Raw genomic sequence first — 17,886 nt, forward strand, 5'->3', positions numbered from 1 at the left:
TCCGATTTTCATCTGGTATACCCCCCAGAAAGATATTGTGTCAAATCTATTGTGATGGTATTGTCTCATATGTCTGGCCAGGGGAGTATCCTGATTTGTTCTAATTGTGCTTAAATGTTTGCTGATCCTACGGCAAAGTTATTGTATGGTTTTGCCGATATAAAGCTTGGGGCAAGGACATTGGGCAATGTAGATCACATTCTGGCTTCTACAGTTTACAAAGTCCAAGATCTTATATGTGCGTCCATCCACAGGATTAATACATTTTTTTGCTGTTTTCATGTATTTGCAGAATGAACAATGTCCACAGGAGAAGGAGCCCTGTGGGCGTGTCGGCAACCAAGTGGATACCCTCCTCTCGGGCATTTGGAGGTGACTGTGCACCAGTGGATCCCGGAGATTGGAACCCCTATGGTAGGTGTTATATGGTTTCACACCCAGTCTGTCTTTGAGATCTGTTTCGGAGGTCAAGATGTGCCAGTGCCATTGTAATATTTGCATCACCTGACTGGCATAGGCATCAAAGGTTCCTATGCACCTAATGATGTTATCAGTTTGCCCGTGAGGAGATGATGATGTATTAGATGACAAAAGGTCAGTGCAGTTGCTATTGTTTGCTCTAGAGATGGCAGTTCGTAGGTGTTTTTTGGGGTAGCCTCTCTGCACAAATTTTGTCATGAGTTGGTTACATTCTTTCCTATAGTTGTGGTTCTCTGAACAGTTCCTCCGAGCTCGGAGGTATTGGCCGATAGGTATGCTTTTTTTAAGGGAGCTAGCGTGACAGCTCTCCCAGTGGAGGAAACTGTTAGTCGCAGTTGGTTTACGATAGATGTTAGTTTGTATCCGATTGTGGTTATCAATATATATGGTCAAGTCCCGAAAATTGATAGATTTTCCTATTTCCGAGGTAAATTTCTTGCCAATCTGATTGGCGTTGAGTTTGACCACAAAATCCTGATACAGTGATAAATCCCCATCCCAAAAAATCAAAATGTCATCGATGTATCGTACCCAAAATAAAATGTGCTCCGTGTACAAAAAAATCATCATCACCAAAAACAAAATTGTGCTCCCACCACCCCAAAAACAGATTTGCATAAGACGGTGCACATGTGGTCCCCATGGCGGTGCCTCTAATTTGTCGATAGAGGTCACCCCCAAAGAGAAAAAAATTGTGAGTATAAAGTGTAAAAGTTTAATGACAAAAGAATTGTGGCAAGTGAAAATAGTACTTTTAGTGTTTAAAAAAAAAACTCATAATAGCCTTAATCCCTAGATCGTGCTCTATATTAGTGTATAGACTTTCTACATCCAAACTCATAAGTGAAGTAGTGTTAGTTACCGTGAGGTCAGTGATTTTCAGAACAGTTTCTTTAGTGTCCTTTAAAAAAGAAGGTAGGGACGATACAAAAGAAGTCAAGATGTGATCTATATACACACTGGCACCTTGTGTGAGATTGTTGTTGCCCGAAACAATTGGGCTTCCCTTCAAAGGACTGGTGCCTTTGTGCATTTTAGGAAGGATGTAAAAGGTAGAAATGGTGGGGTGTGGATTAAAGATGAATTTTTTCTCTTCCTCAGAAATCAGACCGTCCTGTTTAGCCTCATTCAGGCTAGCAATTGCAACTCAACAAGGAATTCCTTCGTTGGATCAGAAGACAAACGTAAGTATGTGCGTCTATCTTCTAGTAGTTTAAGAGCGGTTTCCACATATTGCACTCTGTCGAGAAGAACAATGTTACCGCCTTTATCAGATGGTTTAATAACCAGATTTTCGTTAGATTGTAGAGATTGTAAGGCTAATTGCAGACTCAGTCACGTCCTCATTTTCGCGTCCTCAAGTGGGGTGTACAGAGGATAATGGTTGGTTACATCATCCTTGGTTGTGAAGGCTGCAAACAGGTTGGGGCCGGTACAGATGTCGGAAAGTGGCCCAATTGGCCAGTGATGGAATTGACCATGTTGCCTTGATGGGAGAGATTGGGATTGTTTTGCATATGCTGACTACCCATGCCTAAAAAAGTCTGTTGTTGACCTGCTTGAGTACCTGCTCCATTCATGTTGGACCTCACTGGAAAGGAAAGGGCCATTGGTGCCATGATTGGCCCCAGGTTCTGTCCCCTAGTAGGGAGAGATATACTGGGGCCTGTAGTCTGGCCATGCATATTGGCACCCCAACCAGAGGAGGGTCCAGAGCCATAGTTGTAGCCCCATGGGTTTGATTTTATAGAACTATAGCGTGGATTACCTGATTTCTTGTATGGGGGTCTCTTAGGGCCCTTGTTCTGGTCTTCGTGTTTTCTTTTGTCCCTGTGGATGATTGGTTGCTGGAATCAGAATAATATTCTGTCCCTGATGTGTCGGACTCTACAGTCTGGTGGGCAGTTGGTTTTGTGGACCGATTCCTGTATTGTGTATTCCGCTCCTTGTATGAATAGATTTTGCCTGTCGCAAAGTCAGTGTAATCCCTGACGTATTTTTTATGTTTCCTCTCCTTGAGTTCTCCTTTATAGCTATCCAAATCCTTCTGGGGTCTACCTTCTAGAGTGGTGAACTCGGGGTGACCACTGAAGGATTGAATTTGATTAAGTTCCGAATTGTCCAGAGATTTTGGTGAGGAAACCCTTTTCGCATTCAAGGAGGTAATTAATCAGCCTAAGTGAATTCTCGGTTTGGAGGTTTTGCCAGCCACGAATGAAACCTTCGTCCTCTCTGTGAGAGTTAGGGACAGTATGGGATCTAAGACCCCTATATACCAATTGTTGTTGTGAATAGGTTTCAAGGCTGGAGACCGAATGTATGATTTGTATGTTTTATTCAATGTTCTGAATGCTTGCTGAATATCCACTTGCAGATTGGATACAGAAAATACGTGGGAAGCCTCTGTTGTTAAAATATCCGCATTAAGTGGTTGCGAAAGAAATCCGGTCATAGTGGAAAAGGGGGGTGGGGGGGAGAGGATATGAATCCTAATAAGTTGGAAACAACAAACCCCAGGGGGTAACAGGGTAATACTCAATTAATCAACAACTTTAGGGGAAACCCCCAAAGGGGTACCCTAAACTAGAAACCCCCCAAAAATAAATTTAAGGAATGGCTTTGCTATTGGCAGGATCTGCGTGCAGGGGGAAAGGGCTATTAGTGATGACGCAGGGTTAGGCTATAAAGGGATGGGCTATACTTCCGGGCCTCACTTGCCGCCAGTCCTCTGATGACGCTGCTTATGCAGCGAAACGCCGTCAGGACGCTGGCTTGTGTATAATATTTAATTGCAGGGATTCTACTAGCACTAGCACACAAATCTTTCTAATATCTCAGTAGTGGCCATACCAGCAATTGTGGCATATACTATCTAGAGATTGCTCTCATCAGTCATCAACATATGTGCTTGTTAGACCCTGTAATTTTAATCTGTGTGGTACATATCGTGCTTACCGCCCAACACCGTGCAGGATGTTTGGCATTTGCCAGAGAACACCAGGATTGGTAAATTCGCCACTGGCACCCTGTGCTCTTCACAGATGAAAGCAGGTTCACACTGAGCACATGTGACAGACGTGAGAGAGTCTGGGGATGCTGTGGAGAACATTCTGCTGCCTGCAACATCCTCCAGCATGACCGGTTTGGCATTGGATCAGTAATGGTGTCGGGTGGCATTTCTTTGGGGGGCTGCACAGCCCTCCATGTGCTCGCCAGAGGTAGCCTGACTGCCATTAGGTACCGAGATGAGATCCTCAGACCACTTGTGAGACCATATGCTGGTGCGGTTGGCCCTCGGCTCCTCCTAATGCAAGACAATGCTAGACCTTATGGGGCTGGAGTGTTTCTGCAGTTACTGCAAGAGGAAGGCATTGATGCTATGGACTGGCCCACCCGTACCCCAGACCTGAATCCGATTGAGCACATCTGGGACATCATGTCTCGCTCCATCCACAAACGCCACATTGCACCACAGACTGTCCAGGAGTTGGCGGATGCTTTAGTCCAGGTCTGGGAGGACGTCCCTCAGGAGACCATCCGCCACCTCATTAGGAGCATGCCCAGGCATTGTAGGGAGGTCTTACGGGCACGTGGAGGCCACACACAAGTAAGGACATTACATCAAAGTTGGATCAGCCTGTAGTGTGGTTTTTCACTTTGAGTGTGACTCCATATCCAGACCTCCATGGGTTGATAAATTTGATTTCCATTGATAATTTTTGTGTGATTCTGTTGTCAGCACATTCAACTATATAAAAACGAAAGTATTTCATACAATTCGTTCATTCATTCAGATTTAGGATGTGTTATCTTCGTGTTCCCTTTATTTTTTTTAAACAGTGTATATGTTAAGGTTTATATGAAATCAAAGGCATGGTATGTTGAAAAAAAAACATTTCATATACTATATCTATCTATCTATCGTGCATTCTGAATGTTTTTTGACCCTTTCATTTACAGTATTTAATATGTTATTAGGTTGCAACCTTATGCTAAAATAAAATAAAGTTATTTTTCTCCAGCATTCTGCACTCAATACCCTATAAGGAGAATATGAAAATAGAATTTAACACATTTTTGTGAATTTATTACAAGTAGAAAAAGTTAAATGATACTTGAATTTTAGCTCAGAGGGCCTCCCATTTCTCTTGATCATTTTGGTAAGATGATTGAGAGAAATGGGAGGTAACAGAGATGCCCAAAAACCCAGGGGTCTAAAGATCCAGTGCGTAGGAGAAACTTCCAATAGGTCAACCAACACTGCAGTACTCCACCAATCTGGGCTTTATGGCAGAATAAGCAGAAAAAAACACTCCTCAGTAAAAGACACATGAAATCCCTATAGTAAAGCATGGTAATGGCAGGATAATGCTATGGAGCTGTTATGTTGAAGGGACGCTCCTGTGCCCCAGCGTTCTAAACATTTTGTTTAGAAAGCTTGGAGCGAGCGTCCGTGATCATGACATCACAGCCATGCCCCCATGACATCACACCCGCCCCCCTACATTCATGTCTATGGGAAGGGACGTGACGGCTCCCATAGACATGAATGGAGGGGGCTAGGTGTGACATCACAAGGAACGTGGCCATGACGTCACGACCACTGCTGCCGTAACCCTGCGTTTGTTTAGAATGCCGGGTGCTGCAGGGGGCCCCAGCAGCAGAACCCCCACAATCAGACATCTTATCCCCTATCCTTTGAACAGGGTATAAGATGTCTAGCAGCGGAGTACCCGTTTAAGTTTACTGGGACAGAGAGACTGGTCAGGGTTTACAGAAAGCTGAAAGTACTGAAATATTCTTAATGATCCAGATCCAGAATGTTCTAGATTCATTTTTTTTATATAATAAAACTGTATTTTACAAAACGTTACTTTTTATTAGTGCCAGAAAAGGGCTTTGATTTGCAATCGTCTGATCACTCATTAGTGAAGTGCATTATTCTGTCAACAGAAAGTAAAAAAAATAACATTTCTGGCCATACCGGAGGCACAGGAAAATAGGTGTAAATACATGGCTACCTAGGGGCCTTCATTAAGCCCCCTGCTGCCACAGAAACCCAACCACCTCCCAGTGATTCTGTCGCCTAGGTGCCAATAGGGTGACAGATGCCCAGAAACCATTTAGATGCCATAATCACAATTTGGCCATAGCATCTAAGGGGTTAAACTACAAGGACTAGAAGTTTCTCTGCTCCTGGTAATTACAGCAGGAGCCCTACTGTCAAGCAACAGGTGAGCTCCTGCAATATTCAGCATAATCAATAAGTGCCAGGCTATTTCTGAACTGCCAACAAAAATCGTAATGTAGTAATTATGGAGTTTATAGGTGAGGTATTACTGTTGTTTGAATGTCTCATACCTTGGATGAATAAATAGCATAAGGGTTTTGTGAAGAAGGAAGTAGTGATACATTGAACTCTGTTGGAATATCATAAACAGATGGGATCTTGTATTCTCCTGGCCCCTTTGTTAGCAATTCACCCTCTGGAGAATATTTTAGCTCTTCTGTGGTATAAAGCCCAATACCTTGGACAAAAGCACCTTCAATCTGAGAACAAATACAGAGGAAAAAAAACATTTTAACTGGAATGCATAATGCTAGCTCCTGTCTATGTTAAGTTGTTCACAAAGCATACTTATATATGCTACATATGTTATTTAAAAGGTTACTCCGCTGCTCAGCATTTGGAACAAACTATTCTGAACGCTGGAGCCGGCACTGGGAGCTCGTAACGTCATAGCCCCCCCCCCCCCCCCATGAAAGCCATAACGCCCCCCTCCAATAGACTTGCATTGAGGGGGTGGGGCTATGACGTCACAAGCTCATGGTATCGGCTCCAGCATTCAGAACAGTTTGTTCCAAACGCTGAGCAGTGGAGTACCCCTTTAAAAGGAATCTGTCAGCTGCAATTCATGTTTCAAACTGCTGAGACTGACAGTTGTTAGGACAAAAAGATGTATGGTACTTTTCATACATCTGTCTGTGCTTCCATAATGTGGAAAAATGCTATTATTATATTATTATTCTCTGGTGCCACGTGACAAAGAGGCATTCCCAAGCCCTTGAAGTACTGAATGCTTGAACACCTTCTTGCTTTCCCTACTATCCCTGTCCCAGCTTGACTTGACATCAAGAAGCCAAGACCTGTTTTCAAATCTTCTTCCTGTGCTGTTCATACAAACTGGCCACAGGTCTAAGATTTGGAAACAGGGCTCAACTTCCAGCTCTCAATCAAGCAGGGACAGGTATGGGAGAGGGGCTTCTTTGACACTTGGTATCAGATAATAAAAGCATATTTCTGTGTTTTAAAAGCACAGACACATATATGACATATATATCTCACAATAAATGTTCAATATGCGAACTTAGCAATTCTTAAAAAAAGATTACCACAATCTAGTTTTAAGCTGAACATAAGAAAACAGTAATCATTTATAAAATGCAGTGTTAACTTACCGTAAAATGTGAGTTTCGCCCCACACTATATATATATATATATATATATATATATATAAAACTAGTTCTACCTAGGCTCCACATATTTGCAGCTCACTGGAGCACACCACAATGCAAAAGACAAAAAGTAGTACATACTCTGTTCAAAATTTAGTAGAGAGTACTTGAAACATACAGTACCTGTCCCACATCCACAGCTGGGTTAATGCTACAACCAGTATCCATGATGATGTCTGCCCTGATGTTCTGTCCATATAGAAAAAATTTGAGTTGAGAAAAAATAAATATATAGATTAATTCTCATCAGATGACAAACCATTTAAAGGTCCATTATGAAATTCTGAAGGTAAAGATGGTTTAGCAATACTATCCTTAAAGGGATTTCTGTTCTCACAATCATACACTTATTTCCTCCTTATGCCTCTTCAGGACAGGGCTCTGACTCTTCATGTATCCTGATTTATTTCTAAGGGAGTGCCGGAGATAGCCAAGTACAACACTCTGGCGCTCTCATACAAATGAATGGATGACAAAGCTTCTGCAGCTCCAGGATGTGCGGAAAGTTTTCTTTATTTTTGCAGTGGCAAGCAGGTGAGTCCCTCAACATATACCATTATCACTTTCCATCACAGATAGATTCCCATGGTAAAAACATATACAGTGCTGTGTGGTATATTATTTTTCATACAGGTTCCTGTTGTGTAGAATAGCATAGAGGTCCACACTATTCCATCTTGCATTTACATGGAAACCCTGACAGAAACTACCGGCACAAAAGCCAATATGGAACTTTTTTGACCTCCTTTAGGTCATTGTGGTCAAATGGATTCAAACATAATGTTAAAACAGCCCAATAAATTTACTACTGAAAAAAGTCTTAATCCCTTACTTTATAATCTCCAGTTAGACAGTCAACTTCCACCTCTGAACAGGCAGCCCCATAAACACAGTATTGGAATGGATGGCCTTCTCCTTTCTCCCAGTCCATGTAGGTGTCGTAACCTCTGAATATAACAAGAATATTACATCACACAACCCAACAAATGTTTCTGATTATGTGTGTAAAAGGATTACTTTATTTATTTCTATGTAAAGAAATACAGGATTGCTAGTTTTTATTGCTGATACCAGATGTCTTCTGGAGATAAAATCTCTAACCTAATATATTAATGTTTCACAGGGAATCCACCATTTGTTTCATGAAGCCCAAACCAGCATGAAACAGGCATAGGCTTCCTCAATATAGTGCAATATGACTTACTCTGAAACACTGCAGCTTTTCAGAGAAAAACTACTTTTGAAGATGAGCCAAGAACGGTCTATTAAGTCAAGGAGGTCAGCGCTCTGCTAGCTTTTTCCTGCCAACAGGGCTTGACTGACTGGTCTCTTCTTATACAGTCATTGGGAGAGACCTGTCAATCAGGCCTAGCAGAACAGAACTGTGCTTGATTGACAGGCCTTTCCCTGTACACACAAAAGGAGAGACCTGTCAGTTAAAGGGGTACTCCGGGGGTTAATTTTTTTGATTATATGGCATCTTCTTTGTAAGTTTAGTTTTTTTGCAATATACATGTGTTATATGTTTGGCAGCATGTGTGTGTTTTTCTTACCCGTTTGTTGGGCAGGAAGTTCTGTAGTTCAGAGGGTTTTCTTTTACTGTTGTCCACAGTTCTGAGTCTGTTGTGGACAAGATGTCACAGCTTTTTTTTTTCTTCTCTCTCTGTCTGCAAGAGAAAAATAAGCCACGCCCCCTTGTCTCAACCAGCTGAGTACACAGCTCCTCCCCTCCCCCTGCTCTGTATTCTAAGGACGCAGGTCTGCACAGGAGAAGGACCTCACAGAGAAGATAAGTGTTATCTGAAGGGGAGGATGAGAAGGTGCACAGGCTGGGGATGTATGGACTGCAGGGGAATAAATCTCATACTGGGAATGATCTCTATATGTGAAGGGGGAGGGGGGACTCCTGAATGACACATGCTGAGAGTTGTAGTCCCTGTTGTGTGTGTGTGTATGCTAGTGTTTACAAACCAGTGTGCCTCCAGCTGTTGCAAAACTACAACTCCCAGCATACCCTGACAGACTTTGGGCATGCTGGGAGTTGTAGATTTGCAACAGCTGGAGGCACACTGGTTGGGAAACACTGTTCTAGCCTATTCAGCATACACATCATGTTACACCAGTGTTTCCCAACCAGTGTGCCTCCAGCTGTTTCAAAACTACAACTCCTAGCATGCCCAAAGGCTGTCAGGGCATGCTGGGAGTCGTAGTTTTGCAACACCTGGAGGCACCCACACTGGTGTATGCCCTACAGAGGTGTGGTGAACTACAACCTCCAGGAGACTACAGAGGCAGCATGCTGGTGTTATACCACAGACTGAAGACTCCTGAATGACACATGCTGGGAGTTGTAGTCCCTTTTGTGTGTGTGTGTATGACAGTGTATCCCAACCAGGGCTGATTTATATTAGTGTGCTGTGTATAAGGGGGCTGACCCGGGAAAATAGTAGGGTGGGTAAAGGGCGGAACAAACAAACAAAAAAAAAGGAGCCGCCCCAAACCAGCAAGGCATGTGGCATGCTGGGATTTGTAGTTTTCAGCACAGCAAGAAACAGGAAATAGAAGCAAAGATAAGAAAACAAAGTGGGGGATAAAAAGACAACAAAGAACGGAAATAGAGTAGGCTAAACAACAAGAATAGAAATGAAACAAATAGGGTAAGTCAAAAACGGAAAAACACATTGACCACCGGAGTACCCCTTTAAGCCCAGCAGGGTGGGGAGGAGCTGGCCAAATCCAGTCTCCTTGATCTTGCTGGCTCACTGTTCCTCGCTCATCTTCAAAACTATGATTTCTCTGAAATGCAGTGTTTCAGGACAAATTATAGTGCATTGCAGTGAGGGAGCCTGTGCCTGTTATATGCTGTTGTGGTGTAGGCACATATATAAAACTGTATTATGTTTTACTACTTTTAAAAAATTTTACCTTAAAAAAAATTTAACTCAGCACATTCTTACCACTTAGACTTTTGTTTTGAGGCAAATTTTATGCACCATGATTTGTATCAGTACCATTCTGGGGTCGATGGGACTTTCTCAAGGTTTTTAATTACATTTTTGGGGGGATGTTATACAGTCATGGCCCTGAAATTTTTCAAGACAATGTATTTCTCACATTTCTCACTGTATTTCTCACAGAAAATGATTGCAGTAACATATGTTTTGCTATACACATGTTTGTTCCCTTTGTGTGTATTGGAACTAAACCAAAAAAGGGAGGAAAAAAAGCAAATTGGACATAATGTCACACCAAACTCCAAAAATGGGCTGGACAAAATTAATGGCCCCCTTTCAAATTTGTGGAAAAATAATATTGTTTCAAGCATGTGATGCTCCTTTAAATTCACCTGGGGCAAGTAACAGGTGTGGGTAATATAAAAATCACACCTGAAATCAGATAAAAAGGAGAGAAGTTCACTTAGTCTTTGCATTGTGTGTCTGTGTGTGCCACACTAAGCATGGACAACAGAAAGAGGAGAAGAGAACCGTCTGAGGACTTGAGAACCAAAATTGCAGAAAAATATCAACAATCTCAAGTTTACAAGTCCATCTGCAGAGATCTAGATTTGCCTTTGTCCACAGTGCACAACATTTTCAAGAAGTTTGCAACCCATGGCACTGTAGCTAATCTCTCTGGGTGTGGACGGAAGAGAAAAATTGATGAAAGTGTCAACACAGGAAAGTCCGGATGGTGGATAAGCAGCCCCAAAAAAGTTCCAAAGATATTCAAGATGTCCTGCAGGCTCAGGGAGCATCAGTGTCAGCGCGAACTATCCGTCGACATTTAAATGAAATTTAACGCTATGGCAGGAGACCCAGGAGGACCCCACTGCTGACAAAGAGACATAAAAAAGAAAGACTACAATTTGCCAAAATGAACTTCAGTAAGCCAAGATCCTTCTGGGAAAACGTCTTGTGGACAGATGAGACCAAGATAGAGCTTTTTGGTAAAGCACATCATTCTACTGTTTACCGAAAACAGAATGAGCCCTACATAGAAAAGAACACAGTACCTACAGTGAAATATGGTGGAGGTTCAATTATGTTTTGGGGTTGTTTTGCTGCCTCTGGCGCTGGATGCCTTGAATGTGTGCAAAGCGTCATGAAATCTGAGGATTACCAATGGATTTTGTGTTGCACTGTCCAGTGTCAGAAAGCTGGGTTTGCGTCCAAGATCTTGGGTCTTCCAGCAAGACAATGACCCAAACATACGTCAAAAAGTACCCAGAAATGGATGGCAACAAAGCACTGGAGAGTTCTGAAGTGGCAGCAATGAGTCCAGATCTAAATCCCATTGAACACCTGTGGAGATCTTAAAATTGCTGTTGGGAAAAGGCACCCTTCCAATAAGAGGGACCTGGAGCAGTTTGCAAAGGAAGAGTGGTCCAACATTCCGGCTGAGAGGTGTAAGAAGCTTATTGATGGTTATAGGAAGTGACTGATTTCAGTTATTTTTTTTCCAAAGGGTGTGCAACCAAATATTAAGTTAAGGGTGCCAATAATTTTGTCCAGACCATTTTTGGAGTTTGGTGTGACATTATGTCCAATTAGCTTTTTTTCCTCCCTTTTTTGGTTTAGTTCCAATACAGACAAAGGGAACAAACATGTATATAACAAAACATGTGTTACTGCAATCCTTTTCTGTGAGAAATATTTAATTTTATAGAAAAATTTCAGGGGTGCCAACATTTACGGCCATGACTGTATGACCAAAAATAAGAAATTTGTGCATTTGCTATATTTTTAGTTTACACTATTTACCATGTGGATTCAAAATATTTTAACAGTTCAGATCTTTCTGCATGGGGCAATATTGAATATGTTTCTTTTTTAAAAATTTTTATTTAGATTTGTCTATTTGGGGTGATTTAAAGTTTTTGGCACTTTTTGTATATGTCCTCTTACCTTCCCAGGTAGGGTGTTCGTGGTTGGAGCCCTTCAGAAGGGCTTTGGCTTCCACAGTAACAGATCGGCACTCTGCACTTGTGTCACGAGGGTGCCGATTGGACCTCTGACAGGTGCGGCACATTTCAAATCACCCTCTACATGCCATGACTGATATAATCGTGGTATGTAGATGGTTAAAATACTGGGATCGGACTGAAATCTGAAATCACGGTAGTTGCAGGGAGGTGTCGGCTGTACAAAACAGTCAGTAGTCGCTGTATATTGAGCGGGCTAAGTTCCTGTGCCTGCGGTATTTTCAGTTAGTTCTAAAGCTCTGCTAAAAGGTGTATTAGTGGTCATTAGTGGTCATTAAGGACTGATTACATTGCATGTAGTGAAGACTAACACTTTACAGCAGTGGCATAACAGTTTTTTTTTTTTGTTGGTTTTTTTTGCGTATCAGCACCAGAAAAAAAAAACAGGGCTTGTTACATCAGCATGAAAGTAGCAAGAGCAGTTATGGAAATGTCCGACCTGAAAAATCCAGTGGCTGAAAGGCTTATTCTTTGATAAAAAGCTTCTTGTACCTATAAAAGAAAAACCATTACTGCACAGAAAAATACAGCTGAAAGAAATCTATAAGTACAGTACTAAAAACCCAGAACATGGTACCGACACTAAATTGATTATACAGATAAAGAAGCAATGTGGAGTCGACAACTACTTGTTTACCGTGGAAGACTGTTAGTTAGATACAGATATACAGGCAGAAAAAAGGTTGCTAATCGGGGGTGCTCTGCTCTTAGTCTGAAGGTAAATATCCTAAGATCCTGGTTATGCAACATACAATAGAGAATAAGAATGAGCGGCCACTCACCTATTGTGATGCATAAAATCTTCAATGCTTTATTATCTTCATGTTAAAATTGTAGCCATGATGGCGTGGTGGGGAGAGGAAGGACGGGAGAGGACGGCTGTAGCTACTTCGCGCACACCTGGCACTTCATTAGGCTCACGAAGCGCCATCATGGCTACGATTTTAACATGAAGATAAAGCATTGAAGATTTTATGCATCACAATCGGTGAGTGGCCGCTCATTCCTATTCTTTATTGTATGTTGCATAAACAAGATTGATTATACCTGCAAATAGAAATAATCTATGGTATTCACCTTTCTTTTTCTTTATTGATGCTTCATAGCAGGTATTGACAGATACAGTAATAATGGCAACATTACTCCCACAACTGACAATACCTGCTTTGAAGCATCAATAGGGGAAAAGATGGATGTTAAAGGTAAGTTCACACATAACAGATATGCTGGACATTTTCTAAATGGATTTTATGTATAGAAAATCTGCAGCATTTACAGTTAACAGCAGAGTGGGTGAGAATTCGAAAAGCTCTTTCACACACTGCATAAGAAATCTGCAGCTAACAGGTACAATTTTGAGCAGATCCATCCAGATTTACTGTGCAGAAAATCTCTAGCATATCTGCTATATGTGGACATAGCAGATTTAGCAGATTATAAATTACTTAAAGCATACCTGCAGATCCCACAAAAGAAAAACTTAATATATTACTCAGTACATAATCCTTACCATGTGCATCTATTTTTTATGCTTCTAACACCTACATTTATTATAAAATACCTCTTTTCATTAGCTCAAAGTGATAGAAATCCTCTCAGGGGATGGGGGGGTGTCCCCCTTGTGGTGGTGGGAGGTTACTGGTGTGTGCTCATGTAGCCTGGTCTATCAGTCATCTCTTGTCCATGACTCATGGACACGCCTGATGCTGCTGCAGGACTGGTTAGTGTCCCAGTATATAAGGGGACCCCTAGTGGTTGGTTTTTCATAAGCTTTTAAATATTAAAAAAAAAAATTTAAACAACCATATTACAAAAGGTCTTTAATTTTCATCAGTAACAACATATAAAAGGTTTTGGATCTGGCAGTGGCCATTTAATTTTAGAGTTAGCAGTGTACTAAAATCATGAAAATTCATCTTACCCAGCTCTCCCAAGTGCCCTCTGGATTATTGCTGACAATAGGGTCAAGACGTTTCCGAAGTTTTTCACAAGCATTCTAGGCAGGAAGACAATAAAACTATTCAAACCTGTCTAAAGCACTATATTTTTTTTTTTGTAGAAGTAGTGAGTGGCAAAATTGTTACTTTTATCACAGTTGTAAAACTATCATTGCAGATAAAGACACTTCTTGTAACAGAACTTGAGATATGACATACCTTCACTGCCATCCCATTTACATCTGTTCCAACTGTGGCAGCTGTGGCAATGGTATTGGGCACTGAGCCAGTGCTTGTTTCACAAATGTGAATGTAGGACATTGGTATACCCAACTCTCGGCTGGCAATCTGTAGTTTAAATTAAGAGAACTTATGAGACTATTGTACACTTCATATCATTTTAAGCTTTATGGTTTGATACCAGACTATTTTTAATGGTTATACATTCAGAAGGTTATGCCAGGTACTTTTTCAAGAATATAATATGGCTGCCTTTCCTTCCATAAAAATAATGCAGTAATATATTATAGTAGCAATGCGTCAAGGTAGACTATCAATAATTCAATTTACCTGAATAATTTTGGTATGAATGCCTTGTCCCATTTCAGTACCACCATGCGACACTAGCACTGAGCCATCACAATAGATGTGAACCAGTGCAGCGGCCTAAATTGATTAACATGAAAAGAATCTTATGTTGGGATTGTAACCTTATACATCACCTTCACAAAACTAAAATCTCACTGTCATTTCAACAAACATTGCATAAATCTAGTACAAGCAAGTATAAGAAACTCTGTATTTATCTTATTACAGAAAAATGCTGTTTTCTCTACTGATCCGGCTGCTTTCCTGCTCCCCATTTTCTTGTGAACTAACCAGTTATTCTAAAAAAAAATAAAAAAAAAAATAAAAGCTAAAATCTGTCTAGAGAGACTCACTGAGGGATCAAGTTATATGCTTCATATAGAAGTTTAGGGAGGAGATATTAGCTGCAGAGTTAGGGGCAGAAAAAGATGTGCAAATAGGCTGCAGGAGCAAATAGTAAGTTTGTATCTCTACTTGTCTATAATGCACTCCATGTTTCTTCTGAACATGTGCTATAGAGTTATAGGGAGCAGGATCCTCTTTTCTGTGTTTGAAGTGTGTGGAAGATATCATAGTAAATAGTCTCCACCAACCGTCTCAAAGACAACTGAAAACTAGAAACGGAGAAAACTGGAGAAAATTTTTATTTACAAGTTATTTAAAGGGGCACTACAGTGAAAAACTTTATTTATTTTTTTTTAAATCAACTGGTGCCAGAAAGTTAAACAGATTTTTAAATCACTTCTATTAAAAAATCTTAATCCTTCCAGTACTTTTAAGAGGCTGTATAATAAAGAGAAATCCAAAAAGAAATGCATTTCCTGTGATGTCCTGACCACAGTGCTCTCTGCTGACCTCTGCTGTCCATTTTAGGAACTGTCCAGAGAAGCATATGTTTGCTAATAAGATTTTCTCCTGTTCCTAAAATGGACAGCTGAGGTCAGCAGAGAGCACTGTGGTCAGGACGTCACAGGAAATGCATTTCCTTTTTGGATTTCTCTTTAGTATACAGCCCCTAAAAAGTACTGGAAGGATTAAGATTTTTTAATAGAAGTGATTTACAAATCTGTTTAACTTTCTGGCACCAATTGATTTAAAAAAATAATAATTCCACGGTAGTACCCCTTTAATGGCCAGAAATAATGATAATCCTCATGTACACCGCTTCTTTAAAAGTTTGTAGAAATTTTAGTGACATTTAATAATTAAAGATGTTGTCCAGTGAAAATGATGAATGAATGGAGTGTGTGCTCATGGACATCACCTTTAACATAAAATAGTAACTATATGGATAATACTCACTTGATTCTGAAAAGCCACAATAAAGGTGACAGGGTATTTAAGGGGGATAAGTGCTATGCCCCTTTTCCTCCATTGGTTCCCTTTATTGAACTCTTGTACCGCTTTCATCCTGGCATTGTATGCAGAGCTTTCCATGCAATCTTCCCAGCATCTCCTCAGATTAGTTGTATCAAACTCCTGCTTGTAAGGGGTCATAATGATGTTTCTATACATGTTGATCTCTCGGACCTAAGGCATAAAGTGACAAATATATATAAATTTGACTGAATATGAGTAACTTTTCTTAACGACACCTATTCTCACAAAAGTGTACAATTTAGGGGAGTATTTTCGTTCATAATTGGCAAAAAATGCAACCCGTATTTTTTGGTGGCTGCAATTTTTGCAGATTATAGCTGAAATTCTGTGCATAACTTAAAATATTGAGAATGATTATTGTACATAATAATTTAAAAATAAACCACCATATACAAAACCAGTCCTCAAAGGGCAGTGAATAAGAGTGGGGGATAGAAGATAGATGAGGTACGGTAGATAGAAAGGATATTAATAATTTATTATATTATAAAATAAAATGTAGATAGATATGAATTAATTATAAATAGATATACATTATAACAATTTTAATAGTATAAAATAAAATTAAGTGTAAGACCTGAAGCAGAGATAAGTAAAATAAATAGACATTTATTAATACAAAATATGATGAAATAGCATAAAGTAACAAATCTGGGCAGGGCCCTTGCGTCAGATGTGAACTCAAAATTTTTAATAATGAATCAACCACCTATGTAAAAGCACAATTTAGCCTAAAAATTAGCAAACAAATATGCAGAGAAACAATTTGTGAAGAAAAAATAGTTGCTAAGTCCACAGTCCAATAGTTCTTATTAACTGGTAGGTCCGTGCATAAGTTCAATGAATGGTGTAGCCATATGTTCGAGTTGTCTGGTGACGGAGGTGTATATGGAGGAATTTAGTTATCGTTTTGTGCTATTCAATCTCTGGATGATCAATTATTCAGGATAAAATCAGCTTAAGAAAACTGATGGCAGTGGTGAGAGGTCATGTGACGCTTCTTGTGTGAATGAGGAAACAAGGCCTTCTGTTGTCAGCAGAGATTTCCTTGGCACTCTCACAGCTCTAAACCCTTTTAGAGACAACAGAATCCCCATAGGAAACCTATCCTGCTCTGGACAGTTACTGACATAGAGGTGTCAGCAGAGAGCACTGTGGTCTGAGAGAAAGGAAATTCAAAAAGAAAGGAACTTTCTGGCTGGACTTGATGGACGTATGTCTTTTTTCAACCATACTAACTATGTAACTATGTAACTTCCTGTGGAGCATATAGCAGCTGATAAGTACTGGAAGGATTAAGATTTTTTAATAGAAGTAATTTACAAATCTGTTTAACTTTCTGTCATCAGTTGATTTAATATTTTTTTTCCCAGTGGAGTACCCCTTTAACCCCTTAACGACGCAGGACATAAATGTACGACCTGGTGCAGTGATATACATTTATGTCCTGTACATGACCACAGCATCTTAGGCAGTGCGGTCCCTAAAATTAATTATCCGATCATCCAGCATTTTGGCCAAAGGTCCCCTCACCTGTCTCCGGCTGTCTCCAGGGGTCTTCTGCTCTGGTCTGAGATCGAGCAGAGCAGAAGGTGACTGATAACACTGACCAGTGCTATGCCCTATGCATAGCACTGAACAGTATTAGCAATAAAGTGAATGCTATAAATAGTCCCCTATGGGGACTATTAAAGTGTAAAAATAAAAGTTAAAAAAAGTATTAAAAATCTAAGTTAAAAAATTTGAAAAATCCCCTCCCCCAATCCCCAATAAAAATGTAAATTGTCCATTTATCACATTTTACCCCCAAAAAGTGTAAAAAAAAATTATAATTAATAAACATATTGGTATTGCCGCATGCGTAAATATCGGAACTATTAAAATATAATGTTAATGATCCCGTCCGGTGAACGGCGTGAAGTCAAAAATAGCTGCTTTTTTGTAACATTTTATTCCCCAATTTTTTTTTATAAAAAATGTATTAAAAGATTTATATATATGCAA

At 40.2% G+C, this 17,886-nt stretch overlaps 1 protein-coding gene across 9 annotated transcripts in view; it reads right to left on the bottom strand.

The window, feature by feature from the left end:
- LOC130285070 (aldehyde oxidase-like) overlaps nucleotides 1-17,886 on the bottom strand; it is a 147,906-nt gene that overhangs the window by 13,006 nt on the left and 117,014 nt on the right. For 8 of the 9 annotated variants that reach the window (XM_056536220.1, XM_056536217.1, XM_056536215.1 and 5 more), the window contains 9 exons: nucleotides 15,805-16,032; nucleotides 14,485-14,580; nucleotides 14,134-14,262; nucleotides 13,899-13,973; nucleotides 12,417-12,469; nucleotides 8,550-8,663; nucleotides 7,829-7,943; nucleotides 7,120-7,185; nucleotides 5,842-6,030 (listed from right to left, as the gene is read on the bottom strand). In XM_056536220.1, the coding sequence (XP_056392195.1) occupies nucleotides 5,842-6,030; nucleotides 7,120-7,185; nucleotides 7,829-7,943; nucleotides 8,550-8,663; nucleotides 12,417-12,469; nucleotides 13,899-13,973; nucleotides 14,134-14,262; nucleotides 14,485-14,580; nucleotides 15,805-16,032 (1,065 nt within the window). The remainder of the gene's footprint in view (nucleotides 1-5,841; nucleotides 6,031-7,119; nucleotides 7,186-7,828; nucleotides 7,944-8,549; nucleotides 8,664-12,416; nucleotides 12,470-13,898; nucleotides 13,974-14,133; nucleotides 14,263-14,484; nucleotides 14,581-15,804; nucleotides 16,033-17,886) is intronic. The other variant, XM_056536221.1, reaches the window with a different exon arrangement.

Source organism: Hyla sarda, chromosome 8, assembly GCF_029499605.1.
Source record: "Hyla sarda isolate aHylSar1 chromosome 8, aHylSar1.hap1, whole genome shotgun sequence".
Lineage (NCBI taxonomy): Eukaryota > Metazoa > Chordata > Amphibia > Anura > Hylidae > Hyla > Hyla sarda.